The sequence below is a fragment of the Plecotus auritus genome, assembly GCF_963455305.1.
Source record: "Plecotus auritus genome assembly, chromosome: 8".
Lineage (NCBI taxonomy): Eukaryota > Metazoa > Chordata > Mammalia > Chiroptera > Vespertilionidae > Plecotus > Plecotus auritus.
Window position 1 is genome coordinate 103,159,706 of NC_137782.1, and position 19,158 is coordinate 103,178,863.

General features: G+C 44.7%; 1 protein-coding gene across 1 annotated transcript in view; it reads right to left on the reverse strand.

Annotated features, from left to right (window-relative positions):
- IL1RL2 (interleukin 1 receptor like 2) overlaps positions 1 to 19,158 on the reverse strand; it is a 57,390-nt gene that overhangs the window by 26,107 nt on the left and 12,125 nt on the right. The window contains exons 5-8 of the mRNA XM_080683912.1: positions 18,513 to 18,672; positions 12,156 to 12,230; positions 5,594 to 5,723; positions 4,492 to 4,628 (exon numbers count right to left, since the gene is read on the reverse strand). Coding sequence (XP_080540038.1) covers positions 4,492 to 4,628; positions 5,594 to 5,723; positions 12,156 to 12,230; positions 18,513 to 18,672 — 502 coding nt within the window. The remainder of the gene's footprint in view (positions 1 to 4,491; positions 4,629 to 5,593; positions 5,724 to 12,155; positions 12,231 to 18,512; positions 18,673 to 19,158) is intronic.

Here is a 19,158-nt window from a genome sequence, read left to right on the forward strand (position 1 = left end):
ACTACCCAAAGCAATCTATAGATTCAATGCAATCCTGATTAAAATACTAATGGCATATTTCACAGACCTAGAACAAATATTCCAAAAATTTATATGGAACCAAAAAGACTGAGAATAGCCTCAGCAATTTTGAGAAAAAAGAACAAAGTTGGAGGGATCATAATATCTAATATCAAACTATACTACAAAATCATTGTAATCAAAACTGTCAGGTACTGGCACAAGAACAGACATATAGGTCAATGGAACAGGACAGTGAGCCCAGAAATCGACCCATGTCTTTATAGTCAACTAATATTTGACAAAGGAGGCAAGAACATACAATAGAGAAAAAAACAGTCTCTTCAATAAATGGTGCTGGGAAAATTGGACAGAAACATACAAAAAAAATGAAACTAAACCACCAACTTACACCATACACAAGAATGAACTCAAAATGGGTAAAAGATTTAAATGTAAATCTCAAAACCATACAAACACTGGATGAAAACAAAGGCAGTTAAATCTTGGACATCTTTGCATAGCAATATTTTTGCCAATATGTTTCCTAGGACAAGGGAAACAAAGGAAAAAATAAATAAACAAATGGGACTACATCAAACTAAAAAGCTTCAGCACAGCAAAATAAACCCTCAACGAAGGGAAAAGGGAACCCACTGCATGGGAGAACATATTCCCCAATGATATGTGTGATAAGGGGTTAATATGCAAAATATATAAAGAACTTACACAACTCAACACCAGGAAGACAAATAATCTAATTTAAAAATGGCAAATGACCTGAATAGACACTTCTCCAAAGAGCACATACAGATGGCCAATCATATATTAAATAATGCTCAACATCTCTAATCATCAGAAAGATGCAAATTAAAACGACAATGAAGTATCACCTCACACCTGTCAGAATGGCTACCATCAGCAAACCAACAAATGACAAGTGCTGGGGAGGATGTGGAGAAAGGAAACCCTAGTGCAATGTTAGTGAAGATGCAGACTGGTGCAGCCACTGTGGAAAATAGTACAGAGTTTCCTCACAAAAATTAAAAATGGAACTGCCTTTTAATTTCACTTCTGGGAATATATCCAGGGAGTCCCCAAACACCAATCAGAAAGAATATACACACTCCTATGTTCGTAAAGCAATATTTACAACTAGAGGCTCGGGTGCACAAAAGTCATACGGGTGGGGGGTGGGGGAGGGAGAGTCCCTCAGCCCGGCCTGTACCCTCTCACAATCCAGAACTGCTGGCTCCTAACCACTGGCCTGCCTGCCTGCCTGATTGCCCCTAACCACTCTGCCTGCCTGCCTCATCGCCCCTAACCAATCTGCCTACCTGCCTAATTGCCCCTAACCACTCTGCCTGCCTGCATGATCGCCCCTAACTGCTCGCCTGACTGCCTGATTACCCCTAACTGCCTCTGTCTGCCTGATTGCCCCTAACCACTCTGCCTGCCTGCTTGATTACCCCTAACCCCTCTGCCTACTTGCCTGATCGCCCCTAACCATCTCTGCCTGCCCGCCTGATCGCCTCTAACTGCTCCCCTGCCAGCCTGATCACCCCTAACCGCTCTCCCCTGCCAGCCTGATCACCCCTAACCACTCCGCCTGCCTGCCTGATCACCCTTAACCGCCTCTGCCTCGGCCCTGCCACCGTGGCTTTGTCCAGAAGGACATCTGGAAGACATCTGGTCTATCCGGTCTAATTAGCATATTACCCTTTTATTAGTATAGGTAACCAAGATCTGGAAACAGCCCAAGTGCCCATCAGTAGACGAGTGGATAAAAAAGCTGTGGTACATTTACACCATGAAATACTATGCAGCAGTAAAAAAGAAGGAGCTCTTACCCTTTGAGACAGCATGGAGGGACCTGGAGAGTATCACGCTAAGTGACATAAGCCAGTTAGAGAAAGACAAACACCATATGATCTCACTAATACGTGGAATCTAATGAACAAAATAAACTGACGAACAAAATAGATCCAGAGGCACGGACACATGGAACAGACTGACAGATCTTAGAGGGGCCTGGGGTGTGGGTGACTGGATGAAAGAAGGCGAAGAGAGTGGCCAGAGAGCATATACGCACAGCCTCCATCAACACAGACAACAGTGTGGTGCAGGTCGGGGGTGGGGGGTGTGAGCTATGGGGTGGAGGTGGCCAAAGGGAGGGGGAACTAGGGGACATATGTAATAGTGTCAACATTAAAAACAAAAGAAAAAGACAAAAAAGAAAATCTATGCTAGTCATTTTTAGTCAAGGTCATTAAACAAAGAACTCACACTTCTAGGTTGACGCTGATTTCAATTATAATTCCTTAAGTCTTGTGCAGTCTTGAAGGCTTCCCCAGTCTCCTCCCTTCTTCTCTCTGGGGTGGCCCTGAGTCCTCTGAGGCAATCCTACTCCCAGGGATATGCCATGGAGGACTGCCTCTCCACCTACCAACTCACAGCCTGAAATGTCCAAGCAGCATTGTTTATGAATAGCTCCAAAGTGGGAACCACTCAAATGATGACATATTTATAGTAGAATAGATAAATTGTGATTTCGTTATTCAATTAAATAGGATTCAGCAATAAAATGAACTACAGCTACATGCTACATCACCGATGCAGCAATGAGCCCCCTAGACCTAAGCAGCAACTGAAAAAACATATGACATCATTCTCTTTCACAAAGTTCAGAATCAGTCCAGCAAGCAGCTGGCAATGCAGGCCACCACGTGGGAGGTGGGAGGGAGGATGCGGCTGGACATGTGGGCTGCACCTGCACAGAGATGACACTGAAGCCCTGAGAGTGGGACGATCATCAGGGATGGGGATGCAGAAAGGACCGCACTGGTGAGAGAACCTCAAGAATCACTCAGATGTGCCACCGAGAGAGACAGATGCACAAGATTATTGGGGGGAAACCATCAAAAATTACTTTCTGCCCAGCCAGCAGGACTCAGTGGTTGAGCGTCGACCTATGAACCATGAGATAATGGCTTGATTCCCTGGTCAGGGCACATGCCTGGTTTGCGGCTCGATCCCCAGTGTGGGGCTTGCAGGAGGCAGTTGATCAATGATTCTCTCTCATCATTGATGTTCCTATCTCCCTCTCCCTTCCTCTCTGAAACCAATAAAAATATTTTAAAAATTTACTTTCTATGACAAGAGAAAGCCCTTGAGAAGAGTAAAAATGAACAATGGTGGCTGATGAGCCCAAGGCTTCTTCCACCTGTTGCAACCCAGAGAGTTCCCATGGGCCCAGGTGAGGAGAGAAGGTGCTGGGCGCTCACGCACAGTTGAAGCAGCTTGGGGCACAGTGACTATGGCCTTCAGGCCATGCACATGCATCAGGACTGCCAGATGCTGTGGGCATATCCCTACTTATTGTCATTGGAAGGGAGGCGATGGACACTCAGGAGGCCAGGGGCCAAGGCACATGCGATAGCTCCACACAGCATCCACTGAGCTAACGTTTGTGTTACATTCCAGAAACACCTCTCCAGTAGGACTTTAGCTAGACACACGCAAGCACGGTTAAACCGATCATCAAGGGACACTGTCAAGGCAAGCCCTCCCTCTTCATGTAGCATGCCAAAGAAACAAGCTGGTATTAATAGAATCAAGAAAAAGGTCTTGCTAAGGTGCACATCAGCATTTTACAGGGTCTTCAAGCACCTGTCCTTGCCCGCTGGCAGTTTAAGCTGTGCCCCAGGTTATGATTACAGCATCACGGTCTCCCCGGGTGTGTCCCATCCAGTGGGCAGCAGTAAGCTCTACACAGCGTCAGGAGAGCCATGTGTGTATATAAGGCTGAAGGCCTCTGCTCAGTGTCAGAATTCAGCCTCTACAGATAACTTTACAAACTTACCTGATAAGAATATACATAAACATTTTACTTTCATATCAAATTATTTATAACAAACCACCTAAAGGCCGAAAATCACAAGCACATGATTATAAACATTGAACAATCAGGTTTGGTACAGGAACACCTGTTTTCCAGAACTTTGGTGGAGAACACCTCCACGTCTGTTAACATGGCACTCCCACACATTCCACGCCTGTTAACATGGCACTCCCCACGCATTCCATATGTTAATATGGCACTCCCCAAGCATTCCACATATATTAACGTGGCACTCCCCACACATCCCATGTCTGATAACATGGCACTTCACATGCATTCCACACCTGTTAATATGGCACACTCCACACGTTCCACATATGTTAACATGGCACTCCCCACACATTCCACATCTGTTAACATGGCACACCCCACGCATTCCATGTATGTTTATATGGCACTCCCCACACACCCCACACTGGAGTCGCAGAGCCTGGAGAGCCTTCTCAGACTCACCCTGGACCTCATGCTGGGTTTGTCTGTATCCCACCACCCTGCTGCCTCACGCTTGCACTTCATGCCACTTGTCTTCCGAGTGTGTCCTTGCCACCATTTGAGCCCTCTGAGCAGTACTTTGGCCATGGGAACATTACCTGGGGGCTTTAGCATGAAGTATGCTGCAGACACACCAGCATGGCATGTGAACGGATGGCTGTAATCTTCCATTTTCACTTCTAAAAAGGTTATGCTAACTGTGTAAACAGCATGTTCCTTAAAAGCAACGTGGGTTCTGTGGAAGAGGAGTCAATCATTAGTACCTGAGTCATATCTTCCCCAACGTGTTTCATGATCCTTCGTCTGGAGAACAAGGTTCTTTCCTAGAGACACTCCAGCCACTGTGTACCTATGAACACTTCCCCGAATAGCTCAGTGAGGTGTGTGCATGGCGTAGTTCTAAACTTGCATTCTCCTGGGGACAGTGTGATAAGGAAGTGTGGTTCTGTTCACTGTAGACTCCATCCTCCGCCCTAAAGGACTTCCCCTCTCCCTCTCCACCTACCCTAATCATTGGTCTGCAAACTCATTAGTCAACAGAGCCAAATATCCAGTACAACGATAGAAATTTCTTTTGAGAGCCAAATTTTTTAAACTTAAACTTCTTCTAACGCCACTTCTTCAAAATAGACTCGCCCAGGCCGTGGTATTTTGTGGAAGAGACACACTCAAGGGGCCAAAGAGCCGCATGTGGCTCGCGAGCCGCAGTTTGCCGACCACTGCCCTAACTTATTGACACTGCAAGGCCCAACACACGTTCCCTGCCCTCTAACCTCATGAGTCTTGTTCCACACCATGCGATTCATACCATCTTAAATCAAGCTCATGCCCTCAATCAGCTAATGACCATGCACTGCTCCCCAAGGGTCCCTGTATTGCCACATGTTTTGCTGCTTAAGGCTGAAGGCCTCTGGTCCATCACGTGCCTGGGAATGAGACTGGTTTTCAGTAGCAGCTGACAGAAACTGATCTTATTCCAGCAGGCCACGCCTCCCGTTCACCTCATCTGGAATGAGGACACAGGAGAGTGATAATCTTTAACAGTTGCTCGCTCACACATAGCACTGAGATCCTCGAGAGACAACGCCAAAGGGAGCGACGAGAAGGCAGTAACCTTCTCAGGCAGCAGTACTAACCCAATCACTGAACTGGAGAAAGTGCCGCTGGCTCGCAGAGAAGCCAGGACAACAAAACACCTACTCGTTTCCTTCTCGGACCCGCTTGGACTCTTGGTAGTACACGTCCACCCAAGTGCTGCCGACCCTCCAGCAGCGCAGGTTGGTGTTGTCCCTCGAGTCTGTGATGGTGCAGTTCACAGTAAGGGTGGAGCCTGAAACCGCATTCACAAACATTCTGTAAAAATCCTACCCAAAGTGACTTGCTTAACAAATACACTCTGGTTTGAGCCTGACTACCTTCTCATCATCAAAACATGCTCCTGTGGTCAGTGCTGATTACTTTACCGGGCAGAGGGCACAAGGGGCACGGGACCCTGTGTCTTCGTTTTTCATCTATAGAGCGATCTATATATTTTTTTTAAATATATTTTATTGATTTTTTTACAGAGAGGAAAGGAGAGGGATAGAGAGCTAGAAACATCGATGAGAGAGAAACATCGACCAGCTGCCTCCTGCACACTCCCCACTGGGGATGTGCCCGCAACCAAGGTACATGCCCTCGACCGGAATCGAACCCGGGACCCTTCAGTCCGCAAGCCAACGCTCCATCCACTGAGCCAAACCGGTTTCGGCGCGATCTATATTTTTATGCTCGTCTAATTTTTGATCTTCTGTGATTTTTTCCACTGATTTTATTTTTTGAAAGTACATCATTCTGGCATTAGATTTTTAAAAAAATGTCTTTAGTTTTTAATGTAACTTTTGTGGTTTTATTTATATACTAGTGGCCTGGTGCACAGATTCATGCACATTGATAAGAAATTAATTAGAAGAAATATTTTAATATCGCTATTCACCCTTTCTCTATAATAGAAGTGTCAGAGATGAAAGAAAATGAGTAAAATGTATATGAAAATAATATATAAATTGATTAATAAATAAATAATAACATGATATAACAACAAAGACATGATATAAAAACATAATATAAAACAACAAAAGCATGATATAAAAACAACAAAAACATGATATAAAAACAATGACTGATAAATTGATTAAACTTATTCTAATATCTCCCTGTATACCACATTAAGAGTAAAAACACTTTGAGAGTGCTTGACTAATTTCCCTTGTGATGATGTATTTACAACTTTAACTTTAATGTCACATGCTCTTTGAACTCAAGAGAAAGCAACATATAACTGACCATGTCTGAAAATGGGTTCAGGTAGAAATATTTCTACTCTGTCTAGAGTTTGTCCTTGTGATTTAGTAATAGTCATTGCAAATGCTGGCATCACAGGTAACTGTCTTTGAATTAATTTAAATGGGAGGCCAGTAATCAGACGGGGACAAATATTGCTCATGCGCAAATCAATGTTTATTTTTAAACTAGAGGCCCAATGCACGAAGTTCATACAAGGGGCTTGGCCCTCGCAGCCACGGTGGCTTGCCTCAGCCCTTGTAGCCCTGGCTTCATCCAGAAGGTCGTCAGGAAGGATGTCTGGAAGGTCGTTCAGCTGTCTGGTCTAATTATCATATTACACTTCCATTATTATAGACTAGAGGCCCCGTGCATGAAATTCGTGAACGGGGGGTCCCCTCAGCTCAGCCTGCACCCTCTCCAATCCAGGACCCCTTGGGGGATGTCTGAATGCTGGTTTAGGCTGGCCTGGTCACCCCCAACTGCACCCCCTGCATGTGCAGTTGCCCTCAACTGCCCCCCTGCCGGCCTGGTGGCCCCCACTGCCCCCCCTGCTAGCCTGGTCGCCCCTTGCACCCCATGCTGGCGTGGTCGCCCCCAACTGCCCCCCCCTGCCAACCTGGTCACCCCTCACTGCCCCCCTCTGCCAGCCTGGTCACCCCTCACTGCCCCCCCCCCTGCTGGTCTGGTCACCCCCAACTGCCTCCCCTGTAGGCCTGGTAGCCCCATGCAACCTGCTGCTTAGTCGTTTGGTCACCCTTCACTAACCCCCCTGCCGACCTGATCGTTCCATGCAGCCTGCTGCTTGGTCATTTGGTCGCCCCTCACTAACCCCCCTGCCAGCCTGGTTGCTCCACACAGCCTGTTTGGTCATCCATTCGGTTGTTTCAGATGCGATGGTCACTTAGCCTTTTATATATATAGATTGCCAGTGTGTGTCATATGTACCAGCTGGTCAGTCAGTCGGACGCATGGTCAGTTACTTAGCCTTTTATATATATATATAGATATTTCTTTAATTCATCAAAAATGTATTTTTGTGTCTATTATAAGATAAAGAATGAACTACATAGTCTTCAAATTTAACAAGTTATGTTAACTTCATATATATACTATATTTCTCTTTCCCTACACATTTTTAAATGCCCCAAATCTGTTTTACTAAATTTCTATATATTCCAGCATCTGTTTATTGTTTTATGTTACTTTAACCTATTTGTATGCAAATATCAACATTTATTTATTATCCTATCTAATAAAGACAGAATATGCAAATTGACTGTCACTCCGCAACAAAGATGGAAGCGCCCACAGCCAATAAGGAGGGGATATGCAAATTGACATGATAAAGATGGCGGCGGCCGGGCTGGGACACCTTCTATGGGGGGTTAGGGGGTGGAGGGAGTACAGGAGGGCAGCAGGGCCGGAGTGAAGGCAGAAGGCAGTGGCCAGAGTGAAGGCCTGGGTCCCGGGTGCCAGAAGGAAGCTGGTGCTGGCAGCCAGGGGAAGGAAGGCCTATTCTTACATGAATCTTCATGCATTGGGCCTCTAGTAACTTTATAATATACTTTAATATATAGTATATTTCTTCTATTTGATTATTTCTTTGCTGACTCTTGCCAGCATTTTTTTGACATGACTTTTAGAAAAGCTTTGTCAAGTTTCAGGAAATTCAGTGGCATTTAATTGGTGAGATATTAAACGCATACATTAATCTGGGAGAAATAACCTACTTCTGATACTGAGTGCCCCATTTGGAAACATGCTAAGGAATCACTAAGACTTGTCTTTTTTAATGTCCCTGCCTAAAATGTTACAAATTTTTTTATGTAGGCAGGTCTTCCAAATTTCCTGTTCTTTTTATTTCTTAATATTTTGCTATTTTATTGCAATTTTGAATGCCATTTCTCTAATTACATAATATACAATTATTTTAGGCATAAATAGTCTATTAACTTTGAAAGTTTATTTTATATTGGAATTCCTTACGGAAGAATTGTGAGTGATCATAGTTTTTTAGAGAATTTTTTTATAATTTCCAAGTAGATAACCATAGGTCATTTAAAATAATTATATGTTTACCCCTTCCTCTTTCACAGTAGTTTACATCTCTTTTCTCTTTATTGTCTAAACACATTGGCTAGAATTTTCAAAGACTAGAAGGGGGAAAGTTAATTAAGAGAGTCAATAACAGATATACTCATCTTTTCTGGGTGTTTGCGAAATCCACTGGTGAAGTCACATGGTGATATGTAGACAAATATCCTCTGTTATGAGCTTTATTATTTCCTTGAAAGTTTATAAGACCTTTATTAAAATACGTATGTAGGTCCAAAGCCTTTTAAAAGATTTTATCTCCTTTCCACTATTGCTTGATAAGCTTTCTCATTTCTTTTATATTTGAGTTTCTCTACCTTTGGGGGGTTACATTTACTGGAGGTTCTCTATCTTCTCTTTTTATCTCCCCCGCCCCACCCCACCATGAGCCCTTCTATCCCAGAACCAACCCTGGAACTTACCCTATCTAATAAAAGAGTAATATATAAATTGACCGTCACTCCAAGAGGAGGGCAGTTGGGGGAGACCAGGCCACAAGATGGCTGCCCCCATGTGGTCAAAGATGGCTGCCCCCATGTGGACACAAGATGGCCACCACAAGATGGCCTGCAGGGGAGGGCAGTTGTGGGCAGTTAGGGGTTACCAGGCTAGCAGAGGAAGGCAGTTGGGGGAGACCAGGCCAGCAAGGGAGGGCAATTGGGGGGGACCCAGGCCTTCAGGGGAGGGCAGTTGTGGGTGATCAGGCAAGCAGAGAGGGCAGTTGGGGGAGACCAGGTCAGCAGGGAAGGGCAGTTGGGGGACCAGGACTGCAGTGGAGGACAGTTGGGGGAAACCCAGGCCTGCAGGGGAGGGCAGTTGTGGGCAATAAAGCCAGCAGGGAGGGCAGTTGGGGACCAGGCCTGCAGGGGAGGGTAGTTGTGGGTGATCAGGCCAACAGGAAGGGCAGTTAGGGGTGACCGGGCCAGCAGAGGAAGGCAGTTGGGGGAGAACAGGCCAGCAGGGAAGGGCAGTTGGGGGGGACCAGGCCTGCAGGGGAGGACAGTTGGGGGGGACCCAGGCCTGCAGGGGAGGGCAATTGTGGGGGGACCAGGCCTGCAGTGGAGGACAGTTGCGGGGGACCCAGGCCTGCAGGGGAGGGCAGTTGTGGGCAATCAGGCCAGCAGGGAGAGCAGTTAGGGGTGACCAGGCCAGCAGAGGAGGGCAGTTGGGGGAGACCAGGTCTACAGGGGAGGTCAGTTAGGGGTAACCAGACTGGCAATGGAGGGATGTTAGGGGTGACCAGGCAAGCAGGGGAGGGCCGTTAGGGGCAATCAGGCTGGCCGGGGAGCAGTTTGGAGTTGATCAGGCTGGCAGGGGAGTGGTTAGGGGCAATCAGGCAGAGGCAGGCAAGCGGTTGGGAGCCAGCAGTCCTGGATTGTGAGAGGATGTCCAACTGCCTGTTTAGGCCCGATCCCAACGGGTGGTCAGACATCTCTCAAGGGGTCCCAGATTGGAGAGGGTGCAGGCTGGGCTGAGGGACACCACCCCCCATGCATGAATTTCATGCACCGAGCCTCTAGTCATTGAATAAAGTCATTATCTTTTTACTTTTACCTTTGTTATTTTCTGCCATGGGTTATTTTGTTGCCCCTTTTTATAAAGTTAAATGATTAGTTTATGCATTTTTATTATTTCTGCACTTACTATTGATAATGATGATATTTATATCTTGTTTAGATTCAGTGTTGGTTGCATTCCATGAAGCTTGACATGTGTTTTTTTAAAGCTTGACATGTTTTCACTCCCATTATTTTCTAAGTAATCTGCAACTATGACTATGAGTCAAATCTAACCAGCAAAGCAAATAAATAGAAGTTAGAGTTGTTGATTTCCTCTTCTGGGACTCTGAGTTTTTCATAATTTGTATTAGTGTGATTTATTTAATACATTATTCTTATCATGTTACTATAATTTTTCAGATCCTGATTTGACTAACAAATTAGTCACATCCAGAGTATGTTAAAATCTCCCGCTATAACTGAAATAATTGTATTGTCTTATCATATTGCTTTTGTATATCCAAGCGTTTTAGCTTCAAATATTCTGATGCACTGTTATTTGACACATAGCTTTTTTGGGGGGGATGAAGGGGGTAATTATAATTTTATTAGTATCAAATAATTCAATTTGTCATTTATTTTTTTTTGCATTGAAAGACATTTATCAGATTAAAAGATTCATATTGCCATACTGATTTCTTTGTGTTAAGTTATACAAGGCATATGAATATATATTTAATCTTCTAGGTCATGTATTTTAGAACTATGTCTTTTAAAAATAGCATGTAACCGGATTTTAATATTTGATTTAACCTCAGCATTTATCTTTTCATAATAATTTGTTTAATTTACTTTTTTCTTCAGAAAGTATTCAACTAGTATTTTATTAGTAATTATCATTACATTTTTAAAAATTATTTGAGCTCCTTTTTCTTCACTTAGATCATAAACTGAGGCAATGTTTACTGTCTCCTTCCTAAGTAAAATAAGGAAAATAACATGATAACTCTCACTACTCCTGTAAAATAATTTCCAGTGCGAGATTATATCATTCAGAATTCTTGACCAACATTAGTAGTTTTATCATCTCTTTCAGGAATTATATTTACATTTTCATAAGCAAATTTACAATAATGATTTAGACCAGTGATTTCCAATCTTTTTCGATGCATTGCACACATAAACTAATTACTAAAATTTGTAGCACACTGAAAAATATATTTTTTGCTGATCTGACAAAAAATAGGTATAATTTTGATTTGTTCACCCTGGATAGCTGTTGTTGTATTAACTGTTGTTAGTTTTTAATTTGACAGTCTAAGGCAGTGGTCGGCAAACTGTGGCTCGCGAGCCACATGCGGTTCTTTGGCCCCTTGAGTGTGGCTCTTCCACAAAATACCACGGCCTGGGCGAATCTATTTTGAAGAAGTGGCGTTAGAAGAAGTTTAAGTTTAAAAAATTTGGCTCTCAAAAGAAATTTCAATCGTTGTACTGTTGATATTTGACTTCGTTGACTAATGAGTTTGCCGACCACTGGTCTAAGGGAAGAGGTCAGTGCCTCTGACTACACATCAGGTAGTGCAGGTTGTAAAATGCCTAAGGCCAGCAGGTTGAAATTCGCTTTCTTAGGCGGCCGTGCTCACTGCCAGGCCTTTGATACCACCACTGCTCAGGACTCAGCTCCCTGGGTTTGTTGTTTCATGCCTCTCCCGAGGAGCTCAGGTACCTCCAAGCTGGAAAACAGGATGTGTATGGAATTTTCTTCATCCTTGAAATTCAAGAACTTCACTAGGCTGTGGATTTCTGCCCTTAGTGATTTCAATGGCTTTCATAACTTTACTCACCAAGTTGTGCTTCAATTGTATTGTTTATTGGATATGTTATTTTAGGGATTCTTCCTTCATGTCCAACATTTTCTGCTAAGAAATCATACATGAAATTGCATTAGAATCACTACAATACATTCCCAATTACTTTAATGTGATAATAGCATTAAAAAACTTGCAGACCTTCAAAAAACATTTGTCAAGAAAAATCAGAACTCATGCTGTGACAAAGTGTCACTCTATAAATGCATATTTTTAAACCAAAAATAATTGAATTGCTAAGGAAAAACCTAAAAGCTGGCCTACCAAGAGAGTTTGCTTTGCCATTATTCTATCTAATAAAGAGGAAATATGCTAATTGACTGCCACGCCCTCAAAGATGGCAGTGCCCAAAGCCACAAGATGGAGGAGCATGGCCGGGCCCGCCCCCAGGCAATCTGGCCATGCTGCGCACCTGCCTCCAGAGTCCCCTAGTACCCTCAGCCCCCAGCCACCCAGGGCCTGCCCGAGGTGCAGGCAAGCCTCAAATGGTGGCTGCCCAGCTGCCCAGGGATGGCCTGAGGCGCAGGCAAGCCTCGGATGATGGCTACCCAGGGCTGCCCGAGGCTCAGGTAACCAGGGCCGGCCAAGGCTTGTGCTGCCGGCAGTGGAAGCAGCAGAGGTGTGATGGGGGGTGTCACCTTCCCCTGATTTCCAGGTTGCCTCCTGCCCCTGAGGGCTCCCAGACTGTGAGAGGGGGCAGGCCAGGCTGAGGGAACCCCCCCTCCAGTGCATGAATTTTCATGCACCAGGCCTCTAGTATCCTATATAATAAAAGGCTAATATGCAAATTTCCCCCTCGACTGGGAGTTTGACCAGGGGGCGGGGCCAGCTGGCCAACCTCCCACATCCCCTCCCCCAAGCCAGCCTGGCCTGATCAGCCCTGATCAGGGCAGTCTGGCCAGACCCTACCCATGCACAAATTCATGCACCAGGCCTCTAGTATTTATATATTTGGTATAAATATAAACTGATGAGATCTATATATATAAAACCATAATATGCAAATAGACTGAACAGTGGAACAACCAAACAACTGAACAACTGGTCACTGTGACATGTGCTAACCACCAAGGGGCATGCAAGGAACATGACAGGTGTCAGCCGTGACGGGTTGGTGGAGAGCAGGTGAGCAGGAGCACCAGACCAATGCGGGGCACTGGTCGCTGTCATCCGGGCAAGCCTCTGGTGGTTTCTGAAAATTCTTTACTCCCACGTGCCCCAGTCCTGCCCCGCGCTTGCACCTGCTGCAGGCGCTGGTCCCACTTGCACCCACTGCTGGTGCCGGACACTGGTCCTGATAGCCTCAATTGTCCCTGAGGGCTTTTCCACCTCCCCCTGCTCCTAAGAGGCAATCGGGGCAGCAGCCACCACTTGCACCTGCTGACGGTGCCAGCTCCGCTCACACCCACTGCTGGCGCTGGCCCCAATCTCTCCACACTGTTAGCGGGTGCGAGCAGGGCCAAGACCCGCCCCTGTGCCCACTGCAGCCTCACAGCCCACAGTTCCTTTCAAGGTGCACAAATTCGTGCACTGAGCTCCTCGTTATGTAATAAAAATCTCTGATAATCTAAATATACCCTAAAGCAGGGGTCCTCAAACTACGGCCCACGGGCCACATGCGGCCCGCCGAGGACATTTATCCAGCCCGCTGGGTGCCACTGCCTGTCCTGCTTAGCAGCCGACGCGTCCTGGGCCCACAGTGCGCATAGGAATTTGTTCATAGTTTTTTTTTTAAAACTATAGTCTGGCCCTCCAACGGTCTGAGGGACAGTGAACTGGCCCCCTGTTTAAAACGTTTGAGGACCCCTGCCCTAAAGCATTGGCTAATATTAAAGCTCTGGCCTAGGTCCTAGATAGAGAAAAAGAATGACCCTAATGTTTTGTCTTTAGTCCCATTCCTCCATCCCCCAACCCCGCTTTTTCATGTCCTTTCTGTCCTTTCCCTCCTGCTTTTCTTTAGCTCTTTCATTCCTGCACCCCACTTTATAATTGCTTACCTTATATGACATGGACCCCCTCACCCTTTTGTCTTTCTGTACTTCTTCCCTTCCTCATTTGTCCACCAAAATTTAGCTCTCTTAGTCCCATATTCTTCCTATCCATTTGGTGGGATGTGGAAAGTTATAAAAAAGGAAACTAGGAAAATGCAAAAACATGCATCCTTTATGATGGCAATAATATTTGCACCTTCTAAAACTATTCAAATTCAGTACATCCCAAACAAAAGTCATCACCAGCTAGATAATGTGTCGCCTTCCACATGACCACACACATCTAAAATCTGAAAGTCATTCTAGGCAACAGCTTTTCCTTTACCTTCTTCAAGTGACCAGTCACCAAGTCAAACTAATTTTACCTCTTAACATTTCTCAGTCTGTGACTATTACTCCTAAACCCTCTATTTTCTGCTCTCTACTCTTTCCCTAGGCACTCTCATTTACATCCAGCTCTTCAATTACCATCTCAAGGCCAGTGACCTTGTAAGCTGTACTATCTCCAGTTCTTTCTCTAAGATCCAGACCCACATAGGCCACAGCCTACTCAATGTCTCCACTTGAGCATCTCAGAAGCACCAAGTACTCACTTTATCTTTGTACTCACGTTATCCATGTACTCACTTTATCCGGGTACTCACTTTATCCACACATTATCCATGTACTCACTTTATCCATGTACTTATGTTATCCATGTACTCACTTTATTCATGTACTCATGTTATCCACACGTTATCCATGTACTCACTTTATCTGTGTACTCATGTTATCCAGGTACTCACTTTATCCATGTACTCACATTATCCATGTACTTATGTTATCCATGTACTCACTTTATCCATGCACTCATATTATCATGTACTCACTTTATTCATGTACTCACGTCCATGTACTCACTTTATCCATGTACTCACTTTATTCATGTACTCACATTATCCACACATTATCTGTGTACTCACTTTATCCATGTACTCATGTTATCCATGTACTCACTTTATCCATGTACTCATGTTATCCATGTACTCACTTTATCCGTGTACTCACTTTATCCGTGTACTCATGTTATCCGTGTACTCACTTTATCCATGTACTCATGTTATCCATGTACTCACTTTATCCATGTACTTATGTTATCCGTGTACTCACTTTATCCATGTACTCATGTTATCCGTGTACTCACTTTATCCATGTACTCATGTTATCTTTGTACTCACTTTATCCATGTATTCATGTTATCCATGTACTCACTTTATCCATGTACTCACTTTATCCATGTACTCACTTTATCCGTGTACTCATGTTATCCGTGTATTCACTTTATCCATGTACTCACGTTATCCGTGTACTCACTTTATCCATGACCAAACTCATGATCACATTCCTCACCCCAGTTTTCCTCTAAAGTTAACTTATTTTATTGAATAATATCATCATTCAATCACTTGTGTATGTCCAAAAGCCTAGCTTCCTTGATCATGCCACATCCCTCACTTCACATTCAATCCAACACTAAGACCTGTGGATTTTACCTCCTAAAATGCCTCTAATCCATCACATCACATCTCTCCATCTTCAGGGCCATCATGCTGCCTGTACTTACTTGACCTCTCACTTGCATTTCTTCACTTGCCTACTAACCGCCACTCCTGTTTCTGTGGGGATCATCCTGTGCACAGCAGCCACAGTGAGTCACATCAGCTAGCCTGCTCTCAACCTCTCTGCCAATTGCTCTTAGGATAAATCCATGCTCCCCACTTTAGAGTGCATATTCCCACCGAATCTTGGCTCCTGACTATTTCTGCAACTTTATAACCCACCATGATTTCCCTCACTCGCCATAGCTCCAGCCAACCTGACTGCTTTCCACCCTTCAGACATGCCATTGTCTGTATTGTTATAGGGCCTTCACTTGGCTGCACCCTCAGGCTCAAAAAAGCTCACCCATTCCATCACTCAGTGAATACTCCTGACCATCGTCACTACTATCAGGAAGCTTTCCTTGACTTTTCAATAGGTCCTTGTCTGTTTGATCTACCTTCCTTTCCTTCATTGCATTCATTGCCTTGGTTATTATCATTAGTACACTATCTGATAAATGTCTCCCTCCCTCCCTGCTCAGGCTTCAAAGCCCTATCAGAGCAGTGGTCCTGGCTGTTTTCCTCACCATCATGTTCTCGCTGCCTAGCACAGGACCTGGCCTTGTTAGGCACTGAGTGAAGAGTCGCTGAATGACTGCCTGAGAAGAAGCCCTACCACTTACATCCAAGTCTACATGATCAACACTCTTTTGGACGTTGAAGAAGTATTCTAAATGGTCCAGGCCTCGAGACCCTCTTCAATTCCTGCCCAAACCATCTCAAAACGTTCACCATCACAAACACAGCCTTGTTGCTCTGTACTTGCACCCGACCCAGGGCTCTTCAGAAGCAACATGATACATCCTGCATGTAACTGGTCTCCTTGACCTTGCCCATTTGACTCTATGGCCTCCTCACCTGTACTTACATTTGCTCTAACAAGATTAGTTTTACTTCCAACATAATCTACAATGGCAGACACTTGTATGCTTTACCTTATACTCTCTCTGCCCCTCCTCACTCTTCTTTATTTCCACAAACCCTACTCATCCTTCACAGTTCAGCTCAGATGATGTTTCCTTTCTAAAGCCTTCAGGCCATTTACTTGCCCCCATAGGGCAACTTCTGAGTCTTTTCCTGCTCCCTCAGACACTGTCTATACCTCTGTCTTCACTACATAATGTGAAATGCTCTCTAGCTCCGCTACCACTAGGCCAGTGGTCAGCAAACCGTGGCTCGTGAGCCACATGCGGCTCTTTGGCCCCTTGAGTGTGGCTCTTCCACAAAATACCACAGCTTGGGTGAGTCTATTTTGGAGAAGTGGCGTTAGAAGAAGTTTAAGTTTAAAAAATTTGGCTCTCAAAAGAAATTTCAATCGTTGTACTGTTGGTATTTGGCTCTGTTGACTAATGAGTTTGCCAACCACCGCACTAGGCTGAGAACTTCTCAACAGAAAAAACAAAGTGTAGTTTTTAAAATTTTTTGTTTATCAAATTTTAACAATTTGGAGTATACAATATAGATCAAAAATAAATGTTTACTTCAATTACATAAAATTAGACTCTTGGATTCAGTGACCTCTGACTTATTCTTCAGATGCCTTTAAAATTTTGCCTTTCAAAGAGTTCCCTCTGCTACAGATAAAACTAAAGTATAGGAGTAGTCAATTATTCAGTTCAGACATAGATCTGCGTCTAACGTGGGCCAGGCACTGGGTTCAGTGTTAGGGATTCAACTGTGACCAACACAAAGTGCCTACTTTCAGAGTTGTATCACTTAGCATAAAACCCAAAGCATAAAAATCATAACAATGAATGCAATTAATTTTCATAATTAAGGGGCTCCAGGTGGGAAGCAGGAAGCCACTCAAGCTGGACACACCTCCGCAGACAACCACACCATCAAGAAATCTCTAAGCATCCCCAGGACATGAAGGCTGACAGAAATCAGGGACAAACATGAAGAGGCAAGGCAAAAGACATACATACAGACATGCAGTTTACATAAGGTTATTAACCAATGTTACCCAATAAATTTAATGTTAAAATAAAGATGTATTAGCCTTCAGTTCTTCCCATTTAGCGGAGTAAATATAAAAAACAACTCTCTACTGGGGAAAAAGCCAAGGCAGTGAGCAGAAGCCCCTGCTGAGTGTGTTAGAGGGAACCGCTGCCTGGCCCTGCGGCCTGGGTTCGGGTCTGTGGCCACCACTAACTGCTTTGTAAGGGCGGGAGGCCATTCTCCTCCTGGAACTCTGCAAACTTAATGGCTCGAGCGACATTGCTAGTTCGGGTTTCTTGTACCCCTAAGATTCGGCTTTAAAATTTTCAGGGCATGTGTTTAAGAAATCCAGCACTCTGGGCTGGGAACTAAGACCCCATGGGCATGAGACATCTGGAACCAATTCCAGAGACCAAGGCTGGCATGGCCACCGAAAGAGTCACACAGTGAGGGCTCAGGGAAACAGAGTACTTTTCACAATATCCACCACTCACTAAATCCCTATTCTTGGCCAGGCATCCCAGTAGCTACTCTACATACAGGATATGTGTGTTTCAATTACGGTGGACCAAGGGTTTTGAGTATTCTGTTTTCTCAGATGAGGAAATTAAACTGCTCGTGCCTCATTCTTTCTACCCTCTGATTCTAATAGTGACATGTGAGAGCCTGCTAACCTTCAGGAGAATCAATCACTCGTCTCAAAGTCAGAGTGCCATCTCCCACAGAGCTGCGGGCTCAGGCAGCAGCCACAACATACTTACTGACATTCACAGCAATTCTCCGGGACACGGTGAACTGCCTCCCTGCGTGTGTCAGGCTGGCTTCGCAGGCATAGCTCCCCCTGTCTTCTGCCGAGACATTGTTCACTGACAGCTTTATTCCCCAATAAGTAAACCGCTCTCCTTTAATCTCTTTACAGTCCTAAATATATATAAAAAAAAGAAAATTCAACTCAAAGAGCATTTTGGGATCAGTTACATTCCCAGTTGGCAGCATTCTATAAACTGTGGGGAGATACAAGAAACTGTGTGGCCCCTAGACGTTAGGTAGTTTACAACCTACTGAAGACTGTATAACCCTCTCCAGGAAGAGTTGACAGAGAACGTTCAACAGGCTGAAATGAGTGTTACAAACATTCATTCTAATGAGAGTCGATGGACAGAGACCTCTGCAGGCTGGAGAAAGACTCTATAGAGGAAGACAGGCTGGGCCATAAATGCATTCAGTGGGAGGATGTGGACAGGCAGAGAGTCCTCCACCCGCAGGGCCTTCTCTCCCAATAGGCCACCATCTGATGGCACCACGCCCCTTGGCCAAGGACTGCTTCACTGTGTTACAGGCCCTATTGTACCTGCACTTATCAAGGGTTGGCCTTTACAGAGGTCAAAAATAACTCATTATCAACAT